We start from the raw sequence: 13,061 nt of genomic DNA, 5'->3' as shown, positions 1-13,061 counted from the left end.
GACCAAAAAATCCTTACAGACAGAAATTCTTTAACTTCTACTGGAATTTACACCAATTCTTCATTACACATAGTTTGCTGGTCAAAAACATACACAAAGAACGTAAAGTAAACAATTGATTTGCAATGCTTTCATGTGCTAACATTATTTTTAAATAATTTGCTAGCTATCATTTGAAGTAAGTTAGCATTTTTTATAGAAAATAAACATTGCTGTACCCCAACTTAACCTTTGGCGAAAATGTAATTAATGACTGAAATCCAGTTAAACAAGACTGATTTTACTGACCTGATCCTCGCTAAATGATCTGCGTAGCGCTCCGTAAACTCCGACACACATCTTCTAACTGCTTCGCACAACAGAGGTGGCCAGATAGGTGGCCATCCATCGTTCAGGGGTAGCCATGGCCACCCTGTAGCTACGCCCCTGCACCATCTGCATGTGCTGAGTGCTTCATGACAACCAAAACGAGGGTTGATTCTCAAATTGTTTTCCTCGGGTTTAATTTCTCTTTTGGTTGGGGTGCAGGGGGTCTCGTGAAACGATTACTGCTTGTTTGGCCCTTTGCATGAATGAACTAAAGTCACATTCAGAGGCGAACAAATGTCCTCACAAACATCTCAATCATCTGATCTCACTTCTTCATTATGAGACGTTGAACCTGATAAAGCAGAGGTGCAGGAAAGTCTTTCATTCACGTGTGAACCGTGTTATCTACTCGTAGTCAAACGTTACATTCATTACATTCACATCAGATTTTAATATAACTCCGCATCATTGGGTCTGTTGGCCCAATAATGATAAAATGCTTTTACAGAAGTGACTTAGGCCTACACTGCATTGTACATGTTATCAGGACTCAAACCTACGACCCTTTATACCGCTAACACAATGCTTTACCCATTGAGCCACTGTCACATGATATGTTTAACATCTTTCTTCTTCTTAGGGTTGAGAGCCATCTAGTGATCGTTTTATGTATTTGTCACTGCAGTCAGCATTATACTGTATCATTGTAATGTGATGGTATATGGTTGAACTAACTTGCATAACTGGAAATAGATGCTCAAAGATATTTGGCTGCCAAGTGGATTGATTTGAAAAAAAAAGACCCCCCCCCAAAAAAATAGAAGGCCTAGTTTTGTTGTATTCGTCATAAAACAGCTTCATACATGAACTATTAAACATGATATTTCTAGTAAAATTATGGTTATGCAAATAGTAACCTGCACATCTTTTACATGTTTTGCATGTTTATCTATCATTAGCCTATTAGTGGTCATTGTGATTATATTGATCATAGGTCACGTTATTTAGTTTATTTTCATTTACGTTTTTATTTGATCAGAACAAAATCACTAGATATGTTCTTTATTTGTTCAGATTATGATGTTGGATAGGCCTATGATTTTTTGTCATTTTGTTATGCAATGACAGATCAGATCTGATCACAGACATCAGATTCATCCGTGCAGAGCCGAAACACAACCCACAGCTAAAGAAAATCAAGTTTGCTGTTTTATTTATCTTGTGCTTCTGCTTAGAGTAACAAGTGATGGAAAACGGGCGAGATGAATGAAATAAAAACTTTATATAGACAAACACTTTATATAGACACACCCAGATCTACATCTCATTTCACCCAGACGATACCACTGTAGCAGCTCGCATTACAGCCTGCCTAGAGGACATCTCAGCTTGGATGAAAGAGCATCACCTCCAGCTGAACCCTGCCAAGACGGAACTACTCGTGTTTCCGGCACACCCCACGGTGCAACACGATCTCACCATCCGACTTTGCAATACCACAATCACTCCTTCCAAAACAGCCAGGAACCTCGGAGTCATATTTGATGAACAGCTGTCCTTCAACGATCACATTGCAAAGACAACGCGGTCATGCCGATATGCCTTATTCTACATGAGAAAGGTCAGACCTCATCTGACTGAGCATGCGGCACAACTCCTTGTCCAGGCCCTGGTCATCTCAAGGTTGGACTACAGCGACGCTCTCTTTGCCGGTCTTCCTGCAAAGGCTATCAAACCACTCCAGCTGGTTCAGAACGCAGCAGCACACCTCATCTTCCAACAGCCCAAAAGGGCTCAAGTGACGCCCCTTTTCATCTCTCTCCACTGGCTACCGGTTGAAGCCCGTATCAGATTCAAGTCACTAATGCTTGCCTACAGGACTATCACCGGATCTGCACCGGCATACTTTCACACCCTCCTACACCCCATCAAGATCCCTGCATTCAGCAAACCAGCGGCGTCTTGTATTGCCTTCTCATACGGGCAGTAAATCACTTTCCCGCTCTTTCTCCTTCACAACTCCTTCCTGGTGGAACATTCTTCCTAACTCGGTCCGGTCAACCACATCTCTCACAACATTCAAAAAACTACTTAAAACCCTTCTCTTCTGTGAATACTTGACAGACAAATGAGGGGAAAAAAGAAAAGAAAAAAAGTCTAACCCTCTCTCTTTCTCTCAACAGGTATTGGTCTGGCTTTTGTTGAAACTAGTAACTTTGTATTAGCACCTACTGTGTTATTGCTCCTGTATGACATATCGCTTATTGCTCCCTGAACTCTCTGTAAGTCGCTTTGGATAAAAGCGTCTGCTAAATGACTAAATGTAAATGTAAATGGATGATGTGAGCTCCGCTGCTTTACTTCTATTGGTAGTCTTTTCCGAAATTCGCTCATCATTTGCATAAAGTTGAGCAATTGTCAACTTTGTTGAGTTGCTAGACACGCCCACTTCCTGTCGCCAATGGTCACTGTTGCTTGTGTCGCCGTAAGTCGCCGGCTCTCCATTGAAATTAATGGAATCGCTTTGTCGCTGGGTTTCGCTGGCGGTCTGAACTGGGCATAAGACCTCTTACATGTAAACAGCAAGGAGCAACGTGGAAATTTTAGAGACATCTAGTGGTGAGGTTGCAAAATGCAACCAATTGCTCACTCCACACCTCCCCCCTCACTTTCAAAGCAGTACGGTGGCTCACACAGGACTCACAGATGTCATGTTTTCTCTTCTTTGCCGAAGGAGATGATGTATTTAGGAATGTAATGGAGAAATTCCATGTGGGGACCCGTGATCTTTATACACCTTTTCTGTCAATGGATCCTTCAAAAAATTACACACAGCACCGTTAAAGGAAATCTGATTGCTTATGTTCTGATCCTTTAAGGATGGCAACCCTACCCTGGACACTGGGTGTGTTCACGACTTGCTGTGCGTGTGTTCACTACTCTCTGGATGGGTTAAATGCAGAGGTCACATTTCGGGTATGGGTCACCATATCTGACTAATAGGTCACTTTCACTTCACTTTCACTTTCACTTTCACTTTCACTTCACTTCACTTCACCCTGGACACTGATCCTTGGATCAGTTTGAGCTAGAATTTTTGGCATAGTCATAGTTGGATTCTAACAACAGCTAACAACAAACTATAAGTCATTCAATAACTCACTTATTAATAAAAATAAAGCTATAAATTCTATATTTAAGAACATTATTATGAGTATCATAATGGATTATGATGTGTCCTCTGCACTGTACCTGAAATGACACCTTTTCTCCGTTGTGATATGATTGCGTTTTATCGATAAGTTGCCACTCTCCCGGGATCTTAAAAGACTGTGTGTTTGATGAAGTACTTGGAAAATCACTTGAATAGCCATACATTTTTACCTCTGTGTCTGTGGATAAACAAATGATTAACAGACATTTGAGTTGTTATATTTTATATTCCATATACCATTAAGTTATAAATTAACCTTTTATGGGTTGATATATACATATATACTGTATATGGGCCATTCAACAGAATTGGTGCAAAATCAGAATTGGAAACATCAGAAACAGAATTTTTATGTATGCAAATTGTATAATATCAAAGGTACACATTTCTAGTAATTGTGCAGTTAATTTTCATAGTGTAATTTCAGAAAGTTTGGGTAAATTCTCACTCTACCCAAATTTTGTCACTACCGAAACACAATAATATATAATTTAATAAAAAGGATTATATTTACATATTAAGATTTTGTTTAAATCTACTTTTTAAATTTATTTTTTGCTATTGTTAAAAAAATGTTTCCACATGTAAATCAATAACAGTCACAATTTTAACAATATTTAAAGTGTAATTTATGACATTTGTTGTATTTTGAATCCAACCTTTCTTTGTAAAAGGCATAAAATTGATTATACTGATTTCAAAGTTAAGGATTCATTAGTTTATACTGTATATAGATTGAACCAAACACTATCATAACATCTATTTTTGACAAAACATCCCACGTTTCGGTCGTGACACACACATTTTCAGTAGTGATGGTAATGTTTTGGTAGTGATCACAATATTTAATTTGCACAGCTGAATCAGACTTTCAGCATTTTATGTTAATACAAAAAACTAACTATGTTGCACATACGCAACCAGCACATATGACATTAGACACACATCTGACATTAAATATCTAATAGAAAACCTACAGCTCACACACTAGATCACTACTGAAACATACTAAAATACTAATGATTTGCATAACTGTACAGAGTTTTGTTTATTTCCCCAAATAAAGGATTAAGTGTTCCTTTTTGTCACTACCGAAACAATTTTTGTCACTACCGAAACAATGATGCCCCGTGATACGTTTCGGTCGTGACTGTTTTGGTAGTGACAATTTTTGAATACTTTTGAGCCTAGCTCAAAGATGCTAATCAGCACATGGTTCGAAGGCACAGATCTGAACAGATGTATACACATAAAACATACATTTTATGGAATAACGCCCAAAAAAAGTTTGCTTAATTGCAGAAAAAAAGAGACGTTCCTTAGTTACACACAGATTTTCTGACTTTTGAACACATTTACTTCAAAATGATAAGACCGATCTACTCAACATGTAGCTATTAGAGAGAGGGACACAGTAATGATTCTTGATCAAAAAATGCAGGGGTGTTGCTAAAATTAGTCTCAGCCAATGGACTAAAACATACACTGTTTCGATAGTGACATGAAAATCCGGGACATATTTTTTCCATTAAGTTTAATCATTTAAAAATAAAATATAAATTAAATGTTTTTTGAACTTCACTTGTTTAAAAACATCAAAAATATATTTTCAAAAACAACAATGGAAAAAGTTGAAATTTAGGGGTTTGGGTTCGGTACACCCACCTCCCAATTGAAAGTACCTAATAAATGATGATTTTGAATATATTAAGCTTACTGATATTATAAATATTATTGTGGGTTTCGAAAGATGATTGAAGGATCTTAGTAAACAACTAAGATTTGAATACTTGAATGCTTTTTAAATGTGTTTTTTTATGTGGGACAGCAGTTTGCACGAATTCTGTAGAATGGCCCATATACAGGCACACTGTAAAAAAAGTGAAATTTTCCGTAAAGTGAAAAAATAAAAATATACTGTAAAATATTTTTTTCTGTAAAATTATAGGATACAAGGATAAATATTAAATAGTTTTCCCCAAATTTGTTGTCTTGTTCTGTAATTTTATAGTTTTTTACCGTATTTCAAAAATAAACTGTAAAAAATAAATCTTATTAGAAAAATGGAAATTTCCTGGCAGCTGGGGCACCAGAAATAAACTGTAAAATAACTGGTTTTCTTGTAAAATTACACTTTCCCCTGGTTTTTCTTGTAAATTTGCAGTCTTTTTTTGACCGTATTTCAAAAATTAAATTAAAGAAATCTAAAGTAAATTATTATTTTTCTTTTTACATTTTACGTAGAAAATCTGTAAAAAAAATACCAGAAAAAGCCTGTACAATTGCAGTTTTTTTTACAGTGTCTGCTTAAAATTATTCATACCGGTAAATGTATTCAAGGCTGTGAAAATAAACCTTTCATTGGAGAATAAGAATTTTAAATAGAGGGATGTCATTATATATACAGTATACATAGGTAAAAGTTCATTTTCTTTCATTCTGTGAACTACTAACAATATTTCTCCCAGATTTCCAAAATGTTTCTATTTGCATTTATTTGCAGAAAATGAAAACTGGAGAAACAGGTGAAAATAACAGAAAAAAATGCTCTCTATTTTTTCAGACCTCAAATACTGCGATTAAATTAAAGAGTTAAAGAAGTTAATATTCACTTTTTAGCAATACAACAGGAATAAATACATGTATTTAGGAAAAGTTCCAAAATTATCATTTATTTTATGTGATAACCTTGATTTTTATGACAGTTTTTATGTGTCTTGTCATGCTGTCAGTCTTTCACATTGCTGATGGATGACTTTGTGTCACTCCTGAGGTTTGATTTTGTTGAAATACAACAGACACTGGACTGGAATGGCCACAATATTCAGTATATAAATGCTGATTTGAAATGAAAATTCGTAATACTCTTAATATTTTCCCGCAGCTATATATAAATATATTAAGTGTGTGTGTGTGTGTTTGCACTGATTTACTGGTTTCAGATTTACCTGAATGCATTAAGGATTTAAAGGTTAGCGTGCAGTTTTGTGTGTCGAAGGGAAACTTGTACAGCTCCATGTTACAGGCAGCGGTCAGAGATAATATCTCTGTTTTTTGTATTTAACCCCAATAATGTACGTTGATATATGGAGACTCTTTTGTTGCAAACTCTGTCTTGATGCTAAAAGAACATAAAATATAGAGATGACAATTACAGACAAGGGAGGGATAATTAAAAACAGGTAACATGTCATTCTTGTGTTCTTAGTGAATAACATAATAAATTATTACAAGAAAATTATTTAAAAATGAGAAAATAATGATTTTAGATGTTGTTGGAGTGAACCCTTTAAGTTGAGACATTCAGCTCTGAATATGAGTAAAGCAGGTTTAACGCTTGCGTATGCATTTCATTTTTCTTCTACCTATCCTCAATTATTGTTTACATAAACACAGACGAGCACAACACACAATGAAATTTAAAAAGCAAACCAGTGTTCACGAAACATCATAATTGACTACATGTACAGAGCAATCTTATAAACTTCCGCAATGAGATACAACTTCGGCTCTCATTGGTGTGTGGGGGTATCTTCAGTTTTCTGAGGCAGCTTTAACAGCAACACCACTGAAATACAGTCAGAATAGTCGGATACGTACAGTAGTCATGCCATAACGTTAGTTGAGTTGTTTCAACGTAAAACCAGATGAAAGGATGTTTACATTTCAGCGGCACGAGGGGAGAACAGATGAGCACTGCTGCGCCTCTCACTGTTTCTTCTCAGCAAATTTCCATTCAGTCACCACTTTCACACTTTTCAGGGCAGCGAGCGTGGAATGAGATCCTATAGCTGTCAGTTCACCGAAAATGCCTGAGCTGGCTTATCAAAAACCAGGAAGTTCTGTGCAGGTCAGTTAGACAACAATCAAACACCCATTGACATCCATCTGGAATATGATACCAAAATATTGTATTTACACAACTGTATGTGGATATGGTGTGCTTTTAAGATTGGGTATGCCAAATTCAGGCGGCAATCCCAAAAACGGCCTGGAGTTTTAGAGGTTAAACAAACTAGCCTGTGGTCTCCCTTCCTGCATTCCGCTGAGGCGTTAGCATTAGCCGTTACGTTTGTTTTGGGCTAAAGGTTGCAGATTTTCCATCTAGTGGCTTTGTTTCTTTGCAGTTTTTCATGTTGATTAGTGTTTCCAGGTGTGTCTAGTCAGCTCCTCTTGTTATCTTGTTAATACATGTGTATTTATAGCCCTAGTGTTTCTGTTTTCTGCCGTTGGTGTTTCATGTTCTCCGTCTGATGTTAGTTTGTGGATTATAGTTTCTTGTTATTTTGTATATATTGCAGCCCAGTATCACAATTTCCCAAAACAGTAATGTTAAACAACTCCATATTATATTATATTGGGGTGTAATGATTTTGAATTTAATCAGACGTCGTATTTTGTGCACGTTTATTTTTTCGTAGGAACAATTTAGACGTATTTGAGCACGTAACCCGACCTCGTCCCTAAACCTATCAGTTTGTATATTATACAATATAAAACACAACATGTAACAGGAAGATACGGCTACGTGTGCTGTTTATTCAAAAAGTGCAATTGTTCCGAGGCCAAAGAACAGACCCAAAAGCGATATCCTTCTCCATCCGCCATAAAACTCTGATCTGGACCGGATGCGCACATTGACGGAATTAAAAAAATTGCCGCCGGAGCTTCTACAGTGAAATGGCATTGGCTCTCGTGTGTCTTGTGACTGGTTGCGTCATCACATTCACTTACGTTATGAAACGCCATTGTCTGTCCCGCTCCGATTGCGTCACGCGCCAACCTCGAGCGTACACGTTAATAAAACATGACTGCATGCGATCGTCAGCGATTAAAACCTGCTGTGCTCATCGCACGCCTTTAGAAGACTCGTAATGCAACGCAATCTGTTTGTAATGCTTTTATACTGTGTTTGCGATAAATACCCGTGTCTGGCTTCTATTTCCTTGTTGCGTGTTTAAGTAGGTAGTCTTAGGTTTAGGGTAGGAGTGGGGTTAGGTGCTCTAAAATATCTTTTAAAGTACAAATAATACGCATTTATAAAATACTTTCAGAGGCAGACCGTGACACTGACACGCATTCTTTAGGTGACCATTAGCGCCCCCAGTGGACTTTTGTGTCTCAAAACTGTGCCAATATGTACCTGATGGTACATAAATTTTGTGGCGCTGCAAAACGTGTACAGATGTACGTGTTTCCTATGAGACCAGGTTGGGCCATCTACATGTTTCCACAGGGAAAGTGTTGTGTCTTTATTGCTCGTGTTGTGTCCTTATGTTGTGAACTTTGCTTTGTAAATGTCATTGTGTTGTGCACCTCTGGATGACTGTAACTTTTTCTACAGATGAAAGTGAGAAGGCCAAAAAAATCTTAACCTTACCTTTCGAGAACGACAATGTCGGGAGCCCAAAACAAATCTTTCAGAGTTGTAATTTCATAAATGTCACAATAGTTTGATGGGTTCCAATATATATCACTGTTTCTCCACCACTACAAAAACATTTAAACATTGAGATGATTGGCAATGAAACTTTCATGATATTACTGTAAGTTAGCACATTGACGAATAAGCATGAAATAACATCAGTATTATTACTTAATTCCACATGAACTGATGATAAGTGGAGGAATGAGCTAATATGAAGAACTCCTGGCTCTTTATTCTACCGTCCACTTGATAAGTTTTATTTCCAGGTGTTAACTAATACACTAACAAACATGAATTAATAACACGTAGTTAACCTGGACATTATTAACACATGAATGATCATGACTAGCCCTTTATTAGTTCTTGATTAGTCCATTTCTCCACTCACCATTAGTTCATGTGGAAGTAATTCAGATGTTAGAACGTGATTATTCATAGACCCTTAATTAGAAACAAACGTATAGTATAATGCAATGTAAGACGCTTTGGATAAAAGCATTTGCCAAATGCATAAATGTAAACGTGTTACAGTAAAACTGTGTGCGTGCGTGCGTGTGTGTGTGTGCATGGAGTAATAAGAGTTTAAAAACACTTACAGTGTCAACTTGTACTTGTGTTGTAATGCTCTGGGCATTTTCATTCTGCAGATTAAAGTAAATGTTTAGTGATGAAACTGTTTGACATCTCATATTCATACTGTAATGATCAAATAATAGTAAATCATGTTCAACTTTTACCACATCTGTGATGGCGGTCACATAGAGGTATACAGAAACCCAGATAGGACTGTAATATTCATCAACGGGCCGCGTGTTCTTTGTCAGATTGTTGTTATTGGACAGGTTAAGGTCTTTAGAAAGTGCAACATAAGCTCTAGCATGTTCTGTAGAGTTGCATTCATCAGCAGACACCCACCCTGCAGAAATGACACTTTACATTATAAAAGACAGATCAATATGTCCTTAAAGCAACACTAAGGAAATAAATAAACAAAACCCTTTTGTCTGGTAATAAAACTTACTTGGTAAAACTTTCGGGCATAAATTTAACAGAAGTTCATCGTAACACATGATGAACTCCTCTTACCAACCCAGAGCTTGATTTGACCTTGTTTCCCTGCGACTTTGCTTCCTAATTTGTTGCCATGTCCACTAATATACCTACCTCCAAGTGTGCTTATATGGTTACTCATTACTTTACTGGTTTCTGTCCAGTATTTATAGACCTGCTTGTGTCTCGTTGGTTTGTCAGTCAATTAACGTCTGTCTTGATCTGTGCCGTGGATTGTCATGTTGATTCCTGTTTCGTTTATCTCAGTTACCTGCTGTTACCGTGCGTTCACTCACCTTGTGGATTTTACTAATAAAATGAATAAAAGTCTTAACTGCACATGTATCTGCCCTTTACTTGCCTGTCTGCCCCATTGTGACAACTCCACATAATAATAAAACAATTCTTACTTATCATTTTTATGTTGTTTTCTAGTAATGCCAAAAAGTTCTTAAATTAATTTACTTGAGAAGCTCAGTGACTTCAGATGTTTAGTCTAGTTTTCATACAAACAAATAATTATGGTAACTGTGTGGAGTTCATTGTGTGCTATAAATCGTCATAGTCTTGAAAGTTTTATCAACACATAACAATTATTATTTATGAAACAATACAACATATTTAATAAAGTGTTATGCCTCCCTTCATTATAATGCATTTAAAATGGCCTTATTATGGATTATACATTTACATTTAGTCATTTATCCAAAGCGTCTGCTAAATGACTTATAAATACAGGCTTCATTTGAAGTGTTACTGATTCTTTACATCACTCAACAACACAAAGTAACACATTTCGACCTGCTTTAAAACAAACTAAATAACTGTAATCTCTCTTTTTTTTGTCTACTTTCAATGTAATAAGTTTTTATCTGAGAACACAACTGTAAAAAATACAGAACATGAATTACAATTATATTTTAAAAAGACACTTACAGACTGATGCCAAAGTCAAAGCGAGGTGGTGCAGGTACATGGCCGGTAGTTCTGCCAAATCTGCTCAAGGATGAAGATTGAGTCTGAAACACCTTATTTGCTTATATTTATACTGTTTGTGGGAAACACGCTCCACCTGCTGCTATTGTTCTAATACAATACAGAAAACTGTCTGCGTGCAATGAGTTATGTTATCCCCATACATACAGAACTTAGAAAAAACATGTCAAAGCAAAATGAACTTCCAACACCCAAAGCATGTAAATTATCTCCCTAAATATAAGTCAGGAATAATGGTATAGACTTGGAATTATTGTCATTTAAATTCAATAAAAAAGGCCTTAAAAAGTGATATCACTGTTGGTGCATGTTTTTATAATAATAATGGAGGCATAATGCAACTGAATGTAAGTAAGTAAGGGATAATCCACGGCTAGCCGTGCATTAAAGGGTTTTAACGCGAAGCGGAGGATTATCCTGCTTATACCATGGTTATTTGCCAAGTTAAAGCTTTTATTGATGTTTACAGTGTCATTTTAGATCAAACAGGTGAAAATGACGGTTATTTTGTCAGTTAATTGTAAATGTAATCAAACTGACTGGAGCTACCCGTGCGTTAAAGGCTTTTAATGCCCACCTTCCCAGCCAATCAGAATCCAGTATTCAAACAGACCATGGTATAATACTATTTAAAATAGTGACAAGCAGTCTATCTTTGCTCCTGGTTAGTGGTGGTGGGAGTTTCCTGGTACTGGGAGGAAAGGTCAGTCCACAGGCTGGAGGTGGTCATTAGTGGGAAATGTCTACTGCTGCATATCGCAATAAACTGACAACTGAATAAATAAATAAATGTAATGTAACTGTAACTGAAAAAGCTTCAATGGACCCACAATTCTCAAATCAGCCTCACATTTCTCTTAAAGGGACAGTTCACCCCAAAATATTAATCATTTACTCGCCTTCGAGTCACCTTCTAAATCGATATAAATTTCTTTGTTCTGTTGAACAAGTTATTTGGAAGAATGCTTATAACCAAACAGTTCTTGGATCCCATTGACTCCCATAGGAAAATTTACTGCACCATATGTTGTTCTGTGAACACAAAAGATATTTTGAAGAATGTGGGACAACAAAAAGTTCTGGGGAACTTTTGACTACCATTGTCATTTTTCCTACTATGGGAGTCAATGGGGTCCAAGAACTGTTTGGTTGCAAGCATTTGTCCAAATATCTTTCTGTGTTCATCAGAACAAAGACATTTATACAGGTTTGGACCAACTAGAGAGTGAGTAATTCATGACAGAATTTTCATTTTTGGGTGAACTGTCCCTTTAGGTTTGTTCAATATCAACACCTGGGGCAACACAAGGATTAAACTGCTTTAACGTGAATATTCAAGTATCAGTTTTCATTTGTGTAAATATACATCTTAAGTATAATCCTTTCAGGAACAATTCTGTCAATTGTAATGCGAGATGATTATTCTCAGGAACAGAAATGGCATTGCAGAGAATGCACCACATGTTTTCATTGTGGGAGTATAGCACAAACACTCCAGGGAAATTGACATTCACCTGCAGATAAAACAGAATATCCTTAATCCTGTACAGGTGTACGTGCGTGTCATTTTTGGATTAAAGAGAGATTATTCTATCATCATCATCTTGCTGGTACTGATTTTCCTTTCGAGATCACCCTTATTTACAGAGATATGCAAGCAGTCTATGTAAATACCTGATGACAGTCACAAATCCTAAATGTCATGAAACCGACAGGAACAGAACCCAAGTGCAGACAGCTCTTCAACAAAGACATTTATTTAACATGGACGACATCCCTCGAGGGGGAAAACAAGAACAAAATAGTATAACATAACAAAACTCAAGACTTAACTTAACTTAGCGAGACCAGGGGCTTCAGGACAAGATGTTAAGAAACCTCTTCTTTGTAATTGTAAGTGTATTATCATTAGAAGTCATCTTAACTGGGGGGTTATTAGCTGTCTGTTAACACAACACTTGACACCAGGATGCTTCAAGAAGTTAAGCAAAATTACACCACCCCTAGTCATGTAATAAATATAAAAATAAAAAACAAAGATATATTCCAGACTAAGTGCAGCTA

At 36.6% G+C, this 13,061-nt stretch overlaps 1 protein-coding gene across 1 annotated transcript in view; it reads right to left on the bottom strand.

Moving 5' to 3' along the window:
* The window catches only part of LOC130558584 (5-hydroxytryptamine receptor 3A-like), a 16,861-nt gene extending 5,758 nt beyond the window's left edge, over nucleotides 1-11,103 (bottom strand). Inside the window, exons 1-6 of the mRNA XM_057341088.1 lie at nucleotides 10,938-11,103; nucleotides 9,689-9,867; nucleotides 9,548-9,592; nucleotides 8,904-9,013; nucleotides 6,472-6,644; nucleotides 3,562-3,701 (exon numbers count right to left, since the gene is read on the bottom strand). Of these exons, the coding sequence (XP_057197071.1) occupies nucleotides 3,562-3,701; nucleotides 6,472-6,541 (210 nt within the window). The 5' untranslated portion in view covers nucleotides 6,542-6,644; nucleotides 8,904-9,013; nucleotides 9,548-9,592; nucleotides 9,689-9,867; nucleotides 10,938-11,103. The remainder of the gene's footprint in view (nucleotides 1-3,561; nucleotides 3,702-6,471; nucleotides 6,645-8,903; nucleotides 9,014-9,547; nucleotides 9,593-9,688; nucleotides 9,868-10,937) is intronic.
* Between the last annotated feature and the right edge of the window lie 1,958 nt (nucleotides 11,104-13,061).

Source organism: Triplophysa rosa, linkage group LG1 (genome assembly GCF_024868665.1).
Source record: "Triplophysa rosa linkage group LG1, Trosa_1v2, whole genome shotgun sequence".
In the NCBI taxonomy this organism is placed as follows: Eukaryota; Metazoa; Chordata; class Actinopteri; order Cypriniformes; family Nemacheilidae; genus Triplophysa; species Triplophysa rosa.
The sequence above is the reverse complement of the archived record's forward strand: the minus strand, read 5'-3'. Positions and strand labels throughout refer to the sequence as shown.